The following is a 9,611-nucleotide window of genomic DNA, read 5'->3' as shown; positions in this document are numbered from 1 at the left end:
TTAATCTCTAATATGGGTAGAGTATTATAAAAAAAAATCCTATGGTACAGGTAGATAAATACAATTAATCTTAAATTATCAACAAAATAATATATATATATATAGGTAGATAAATACAATTATTCATGATACATGTACATTATAATATAAAAAAATAAAAAAAAAGGACAAGTGATATAGGTAGATAAAACCAAAAAAAATGGGGAAGAAAAATGATATTGAGGGAGGAAACACTAGAGAAAATGCTAATTCGATATAACTTCAAAATTAAAAAAAAAAAAAAAAAAAAAAATATATATATATATATATATATATAAAGGAAAAGGAAGCAAAAAAAAAAAAAGACGAAGAATCCAAAACACTAATGCAATTTTTTTTTTTTTTAACCAATCAAATGTATATTGATCATTCTTATGGAAGAGGAGGAGAAGAGGGATATTATGGAAGAGGATTACTCGGCAAAATAACACAAGAAGAGAAAGATATTGTGAGGGAGAAACAAGAAAAGAGAATTGAAACAAGAAAAGAGAAATTAATGGTTGGGGAAATGAGAAGAAAAAAAGAGTTTTCAATCCCTAACCCTATAATTAAGGATAAGATTAACATTCATAAGAAATTAAAAAAACAGTAATTACTTAATTAGTCAATTTGAGGTTAAATTTGGCAAGAAAATACAAATAAGCTTAAGTGGATAATAAATCATTGGACCTAACCTAAAATTTAAAACAAAATTGGACTATAACTAATAATGACTCATAAAATTGGACTCATATTAAGTTTCCCCTTTTTTAAAATGGGTCCTGATTTACAATATGTAAACATAATGTATTTCTAAGGGCTCCGCATCTTTTTCAATTACAACTAGGGTATAAGCACACAATTTGTGTGTGAACAATTTCATTTTCTTTTTTGTTTTTGATTAAGGAGTGTGATTAGTTTTGAAAATTTAAAAAAAAAAAGTATGAGACAATGATGATGGGATCTCTTAAGAAGGGCATCTTTTTTTTAATATTACATAATTACCATTTTGCCCTCTTTGTGTAAATATTGTGTATCAAAAGTAGGATAAAATAGGGAAATGGGGGTATGATTGTCATTTTGTCAGAAGATGCAAATTTACTATTTTGCCCTCCTTTTTGTCAAGAGCGTGTCTCAACAGTGAGGGCAAAATTGAAAACAAAGTGGCAAAAAGTTGACAAGGTGTGTTCCCTTAATATATAGTATAGATACCTACAATATGCGTGTTTTTGCAAATTATGTATTTCTAAGGGCTCCACATCTTTTTCAATTAAAATACCTACAATATGCGTGTTTTTGCAAATTATGTGTTCTGATTAAGTAAAATATGGCCAAATCAGGCCATGTTTTTGTCTATACAGAAAAGTAGTTTTTTCTCGTGGGTTTTTGAGGTGCTTGCGTCCACTCAGCTGTCAAGAAACCAGAAAGGCATTGGTGCTGGGCTCCACAATTGGGCTGCTCAGCAGGCCCAAGTCTCCATTGGAGTCGGATTTTGTGGTATTTCGGGCTAAAACTTGACCTATGGTTTAATAGAAGAGGAAAGAACTTCATTCAATCCACTAATCCCCAATTGATTCTAGCAGTTTTTAGTGCTCCGTAATTTTTTGGATAAATACAACACACAACAATTTCTATTCATATATCGCTCTTTGACATACTGCTTGGGAAAATTTGTCAGCACATGAAGATTTTGAACGCGTTAGGTTTTAATTTGGACAGTAAGGACTGGGGTTTCCATTTTCATAATTTTGATAAAATTGACAGGGCGCAGCAAACTGCAGTACAGACTTCTAGATTTACTGATAGAGGTTCCATGATTTGTTCTACAATTTGGAACAATATTCTAACTCTAATGGCCAATGGTATTTTCTCCACTTTCATGAGTGGCTTAACTAAAGCAATTTCCACTTTTACTTTATCTACACATATGATTGATACTATGACATTAGTTTGTCTAGTTGTCTACGATTGCTACACTTGTGCTATAAAGTTTACACTTGGCAGTACAATTATTGTATCTCCTACTATATATTTTCTGGAGTACCTGTTTACAAACACAATTGGCAATCAAATGCTTCATGGACGAAAAATGCAGCACGCTCCTCCGTGGTCTGATGGCTTTCTTGTTATTATATGGGAGGTCTTCTTGATAGCTGTGTGCTGGGTTTTCACAATGACAGAAGAAGACATGATGATCATATATGGGCATTAGCGAGGCATAAGTATCCGGGTTCAAGTCTAGTTGTTTGTTGTCATCTTCAATCGATCAAGATTTCAGTTAGAACATCTTTGAAAGGAAATTCCTATCTAGTTGAGATTGCCCAAGCTGGTGCTAATGGGGGAGTTATCTTTGAAACTATGCTGGCAGAAGAAGATGCAGCTATCCCAATTGCTATGGGATCTGGGAGATGCTTTAACTACAGCTATAAAGTCAACGCTCTGTTTTAAGTTCCAAGAGAACCATTTCAAGGTGCACTGTTTTAAGTTCTGAAGCTACACCAACATAAACCCTGCAGGACATCCTACTTGTCTACCACCATAGCTGCTGGCCACATAAGTAGGAATTCTTCACCCTAAATCCAAGCTTCACCCTTATCAGGTGCTCTCTGTCAAAAGGATTGAGGTTGATATATGCAATATCCGTGCTGCCTTAGCTTTCTCCTTTGGTTCAAAAATGAAGAAGTTGAAGCATGAGGAAATTGGGTATTTTTGTTGTTGGGAGAACATGGGTTCACACCCCACTCTCGAATGTCCCTTGTTGAGTTCTCAGATGGTGCTCAGGCTTGTGTTGTGCTTGAACCTAGAGAAACTAAAGGGTTTACCCTAATTAGGATCGTTACAAATTAAGGATGACTCAAACAAGGATATTTACTCAACAAGAGAAGTTTATACAAATAACTGATTTTCATTCAAGTATGTGTTCTACATAGAATACACACATATTTATAGGCCTAGGAGGAAATTTCCCGAACCTCCCCTAAAACTATTTGGAGATAAGACATCGTTCTCTTTTGTCCCTTACATAAGAGAATGAGGAATTTTTTCTACATCACAATTAACAGTACTTTACGTCACACACAAACTACTTTAGATAAGATTTCTTACCTTATAACACATCGAATATTATTATAGTGGGGACAACTTATTGTCAAACAACATGATGTTGGATAACTGGTGTTGGAATAGTAAAATTGTAAATTATTAGCTAATGGAAAAATTACATGATAAGAAGGGTGAGAGGGTAAGAAAAGTATAGAACGCAAGAGAGTATTTTGAGTTGAGTGTTTTTACTGAGACTTTATTTCTGAGTATACATATTAGTTGGAGCATTGTTCAGGACAAAAAGAGTTGAGTGGGGACAGCTGCCCCCATTGGGCATATGATGCCTCCATTTATGTCGAAATGTGTCAAATGAATATACAATCATCATAAATATGTTCCTTAAACTCACAACATTTATTTATTTCATCTATTTAGAAGCATAAACAATTTACGATTTGAAATAGCTTCTTAAAAAAATTATCTTTTAATAAAATTAAAAAAAATTATACTATTTTAATTATAAAAATATACAATTATACATTAAGTGGTTTTAGGATAATAAATCGGCCCCGTTCAAAACAGCCAATCTTCTATGTTAAGTAACAAGACAGGTGTCACAAGGACAGTGCAGGAAGAGCGTGGGCGAAGGTCTTTTGGGCACAACAGATAATTAATTAATTAAGTTGATGTCTCTCTCGTCTGTATCTCATCATACAAGTAAGTCCCGCTTTTTCCTTTTTCTATTTTCCGTGTTCTGTTTGTTTCCCGAGAAAATTCCAAGGAAAACGAAACCCTTCCTAATTTTTGGTTTGGAATTCGAATGCAATTGCATTAAATTTTGAGTCTTTGATAGGGGTATTTGCAGAATTTTGAGAATGCTCATTGGATTATACAAGTTAGAAGTAATGGAGGATGGTTCTGGGATCTGGAGCAGGCTGAGTAGTAAAGGCCACCACTCGGTTTCTGTAAAAGCAAATATATGTCAAATCTTCGACTTTTAGTAGCTTGTTAGCTTCAAATAACTCATAAGTGTGTTTTCGAGTGATCGAGTTGGACTGAATGAACACATGAAGATGTTTTCTTACCCCTATCTACTTAGTTTCTTCAAGGACAATTCATCATTAGGTCATTATCAAGCCGGAAACTTAGTGTTTTTATTTACGAATTGATAAGATTTTGGAAATAATATGTGCATCGAGAAGGAATGCAATAGTTGGATACTATGACTACTGCTTCCAGTACACCGATTCATCATTCCTCCATGCTTTTTTATGTTGAGTGACTCAGAAATCCTGAGTTCCAAAACTCATGTAGTATAAGTGGGGATGGCAGCTATGTAGTCCCTGTATAATGTGCAGGGGAAAGAAGAAGATTGTTATTCCCCTCTGTGCATGAGTGAATTATAATTCCTATAGCGTCGTTCCCATATATTATGGGGCACTATAATTCCTATAGGGTAGTACAATCCATGTGAGCCTTAGAAAGGGCCGTCGCAATATAGACTACTGCTCATCTTTTCCTCTTGTTTGTAGGTCGAGATGATGAAAATGAAACAGTAATTGAAGATGCTACCCTCGTTCATGGAGAACCTTCTTAAGATGCTAATGGCCCTCCAAAAGTTGATTCCAAGGCGGAAATCCTTCACGAGAAAGTCACAAAGCAAATCGTTAAGGAAGGTCCTGGTCAAATACCATCCAAGTATTCAAATTGATTCTGTAAGCGTCAAGTGGTTTCCTTTTTGGTAGTGCTTTGCCGTGTGCATTAGTTCAAAACCCAATAATTGTTATGTGTGCATGTATATGTTAATATAGGAGTAAGACATGAATGAGCTCGTGACTTGCAAACAGACAAACACAACATCAACGTTCAGAGTTATGGATGTACTATTCGTATAGGAGAATTAATTGTGCATGCATTAAAATTTATAAAAGGGATGCCTAAGAAGATACATGTAGAAAGGTGTTGCAGTGAATTTTTACTCTGGTTCTTTCAATCACTGAGTGGTTGGCATATGCGTGATAGTGCACTACAGGGCATCGACTGAAAGCACGGGACACAAGTTTGAAGGCACATGGGATGAACAACGACTACTTGAAATGATTTTAGGAAAAGGTATTAGCATTGCCGAGTAGTCTGTTACTTTTTATATTTATATATACAGAGTATATGCAAACCAGTTCTGGCATGTTCAGTCTGCAATTAGTTTGTGATTTCTTTATTGCTTTTATTCTCTGTAATAACTTATCATTCCAGATGATTTGGGTCCATAAGAATTTAAGCATTGTCTAGGGGTATAAATTAACAACCATTGACTCAACCAAAACTACAAACAAAAAAATATAAAAATAAAAAAGCCTAAGGTGGTAGGCCAGATGCAACTCAGAAAATGGAAGATGCTATCTGACCATCAACCCCCAGTAGCCAAGGACAAAGGAAAAGAGAAGCGGATTGAGATTGAAGAGGATACCATCGGCTTTTCGAGATGGCTCCTCTGGAAGGTCGTATCTATATGAAAGATCTTGGTAATCTTCTAACGATTACATAATTTTAGCAGTATTCAAACTTACACCAAATCAATCTTACGTCTTATGAGATGAAGATACTTGGCAACATAGTTGCATTATTATTATTTGTTTTTTTTTTTCTTTCAACCCTCATTTTTGAAACTAGAAATTGAAGGAGATCTAATTTTCTCAGATGCATAAATTTGTACTGAAGATACAAATAGAATTGGACTGGTTGCTTCTATTTGGAAGTGGTGGGTGTGGAAACGTCCAGCTGTGGGTGTACAAATGATGCGGGTTATAATAGCGCGTGGGCCCAGGGAGTGGTTGGAGAGAGAACATGCGTTGGAAATCAAATTAAAGACACAACACAAGCTTCAGTAGAGCACTAGCTAATACTTTACTAGCTATACTTTGTGAAGGACCCAGCTGGCATTAAAAATCAACTTTCAATTATTAAGGGCAGCGTAACATATTGACCATTATTAGGTCTTTGTTTTTAGTATATACATTGAATATGTGTGAGTGGCTGGATGAGTGATGGGCATATAAAGACTACAAGGAGGAGCCATTTTTCACCACGCACTTAATTACAACCTTCTATTTTAATTCACTTCACTTGGATTTTACTTGTCCTGAATACAAGACATGACAGAAGGAGTCGGAAAATTATATCCAACGCCCAATGAAATTTGGAATAGACTGATGAAAAATTATGAATTTTCTATAGAGCTATTGATATATAATATTTCATCGGTTGCTGTAACGTAGTTATAGAGGTCGGAAAATTTCTCAAAATGATAAATTTACAACCCTATTGGGGTCAAGGGATGCCAATGCCCCCACATTGGCACTGCTAGTGACTGTTAGACAAGAGTTTATCTCATTTTTACTTTGTTTACTGAGTTTTCGGTTGTGAATTTTCCGTCACTACTATAATATGTTAGATGGTGTGTAAAAAAAGTCAATTTATTTCTTTGAAGAACTTCTTGTGTTTTTGTTTATGTGGATATTTTTAAATAAACGCGTGAAACTCAAGAATCAGAATGGTTCTAGTTATTATTTATTATTCCATATAAATAAGCATGTCATATTATATGAAATCATAAAAATATTAGATTGATGAGCCATTTAGTATTACTATCTAGTGATATTCTTCTAGAATTGAAAGTGATAGTTATTAGGCTCGATTCTTGGTAAAGACAAATTTGAACGATATTATTAATAGTTTATTGTAAGACTTAGTTTACTCTCTCACTTTCTTAGTGTAAATAATATCAATTATTCAAATAATAATAATAATAACAATAATAATAATAATAATAATGGATTGAGGTTTGAAATTTCCTCATTCTAAATAGACCCCTATTTATGACTTTGTTTAGTCTATTAGCATTATATCATCAACATAAATTGACATTATGATATCTTATCATCCCTTTTACTTTTAGATCTCATTTGACAGCTCGGACTGTATTAACTATTTCAATCGGATATGATAATTTGTATATCAAATAATACTGATTAAATTAGTCGAACGTTTGGTGTAGAATCGAACTAAAAACCGATTATACAGTAATGCATTTTATTTTATGAAAGACAATGTCAAAAATTGTAAATAAAATGAAAAAAAGAAAGGAAAAAAATCGATAGAATAATTAATCTTCTACAAACAAATCGTCGTCATTGATATTCTGCACACAACCCAAAAAAGTTATGGGTGTGGATTCATGGCAAATCGAAGCACCATGAAGGTGCAGAATCACGCGCAGACGGTGAGATCCACTCCAGATTCCGACGAGAGGACGACTTGTAGGTTGTCGGGTTTCAGATCCTCTCAAGGAAATCGATTAATTGAATTTACATCGTGGTAGGTTGTCGCAACCGCAAAAATGAGCCAAGAAACTTGATCTTCCAACCCAAATTAATTTCACATAATTTAAATTTTGTCCAACCCTAATTAATTTCACACAATTTTAATTTTGCGGTTCAAAACCTTAATTTTGAAAGGAACTGTAACTTCATCAAATTTTTTGAGCGGAACAGAAAGAAGAAGAAGAAGAAGAAATCTTTATGAAGACGATAGTTGAATGACCGCAACGAGATTGACTCTTGTGCACGATGCGAGAGAGTGGGACGCTACAGGAGAGAGCGGGAGAACACATCATGGTTTTCCTACCAACTAATAATACAGAGGTTTTGAGTTGGATAATTTAGTAGGTGTATACCGTATAAAGATGTGAACCCAGTTTAATTAATTCGGGTACTATTTAGTGTAAAATTAAACTAAACACTTGGGGTCCGAACTATTTATCTTGTCCGGTTCGCTATACGACTTGTCAAATGAAGCCTTAACGTATAATGTTGCTTCACTGGTAATCTTCTAACAATTGCATAGTTTTAGCATTATTCAAACTTACATCAAAACAATAGCAGTATTCAAACTTACATCAAAATAATCTTCATCTTTCATCTCATATACCTTATGAGATGAAGACACTTGATAAAACAGTTGCATTATTATTATTATTATTATTATTATTATTATTTCTTTTCTCAACCCTCATTTTTTGAAACTAAAAATTGAAGAAGATCTAATTTTCTCAGCTGAAAGAAGGCTTCAGAAAAGTGCAACGTTAGGTGTATAAATTCGTACTGAAGATACAAATAAAATTGGACTGGTTACTTCTATTTGGAAGTGCTGTGTGTAGACACGTCTAGCTGTGGGTTTACAAATGATGGTGGGTGAGGGAACATGTGTTGGAAATCAAATTAAAAACACAACACAAAGCTTTAGTATGGCACTGGCTAATGCTTTAATAGCCACTAGGGAAAACGTAAGGAAAGCAACAAACGGCTATAATTTGTGAAGGACCCAGCTGGCATTAAAAATCAACTTTCAATTATTAAGGCCAGCTGTAACATATTGACCATGTTCTCACTACGCATAACCGTATTGACCATTATTAGGTCTTTGTTTTTATTTTATCCATTGAATGATGTGTGAGTGGCTGGATGAGAGATGGGCATATCAAGACTAGCGGGAGGAGCCATCTTTCACCGTGCAAAACTATATTCTTAGTTACAATCTTCTACTTTAATTCACTTCACCTGGGTTTTTGCTTGTCCTGAATACAAGAAATGGCAGAAGGAGTTCTCTTCGATATTGCAGAACGGATCATTGTAAGGCTTGGCAACCATGCTTTCCAACAGATTGGATCGATTTGGGGTGTCCAAGATGAGCTCAACAAGCTCAAGGAGACAGTTGCCGGATTCCAAGCTGTTCTTGACGCTGAGCAAAAGCAAGCCAACAACAATGAAGTCAAACTGTGGCTCCAAAGCGTAGAAGATGCAGTTTACGAAGCCGATGACGTGCTGGATGAGTTTAATACTCAAGTTCAGCGGAGACAAGTGATGCGTGGCAATACTAAGCTGTCAAATAAGGTATTGCCTCTTTTTCTTTAGATCAAATCAACTTGCTTTCTGGCAAAAGATGAGTCATTAGATCAAAGATATTGACGAGAGGATTCGAGAGGTTCCATCTCGGAGAACATTTTTATAGTCAAGTAAGCCCATTGATATTCACCTATTAGGAGTACAATAGGTCTCTCAATAACTCATAATTAGTTGCAATAAGTCTTTTCCATTATTGTTTTGAATGTTTCATATAACTTACCGTTACAAAACTCTATAACTTATTAATACAATTCTATTGAAATAATGATTGTGTCTACTCAAACTCTTACAGGTGCGTCTTTTCTTTTCTAGCTCAAATCAACTTGTTTTTGGGTTAGAGATGAGTCATAAGATAAAAGATATTAACAAGAGCTTAGTGAGGGTTGCGTCTCGTAGACCCAGTGCCTTAAACAATAATCGTGAAGATACAAGATTTATATTGAGAGAGAGGATCACTCACTCATTTGTCCCTAAGGATAATATTATAGGGAGAGATGAAGATAAAATGGCAATTATCCAACTTTTGTTGGATCCCATCTCAACTGAGAATGTGTCAAACCATTTCCATAGTTGGAATTGGAGGATTGGGGA

At 34.7% G+C, this 9,611-nt stretch overlaps 1 protein-coding gene across 1 annotated transcript; it reads left to right on the top strand.

Moving 5' to 3' along the window:
• Nucleotides 1–8,705: 8,705 nt before the first annotated feature.
• LOC125468487 (disease resistance protein RGA2-like) lies at nucleotides 8,706–9,528 on the top strand (the record flags this gene model as incomplete). Its single annotated transcript, XM_048564294.1, has 2 exons — nucleotides 8,706–9,008; nucleotides 9,313–9,528. Coding segments are annotated over exons 1-2 (519 nt in total), but the record flags the coding sequence as incomplete, so codon positions are not given.
• Nucleotides 9,529–9,611: the final 83 nt, after the last annotated feature.

The sequence above is a fragment of a genome, unplaced genomic scaffold, assembly GCF_019419815.1.
Source record: "Pyrus x bretschneideri cultivar Hongxiangsu unplaced genomic scaffold, Pyrus_bretschneideri_v1 Contig388, whole genome shotgun sequence".
NCBI classification, from domain to species: Eukaryota; Viridiplantae; Streptophyta; class Magnoliopsida; order Rosales; family Rosaceae; genus Pyrus; species Pyrus x bretschneideri.
Note: the sequence above shows the minus strand (reverse complement) of the source record. Positions and strands in the feature narration are given on the sequence as shown.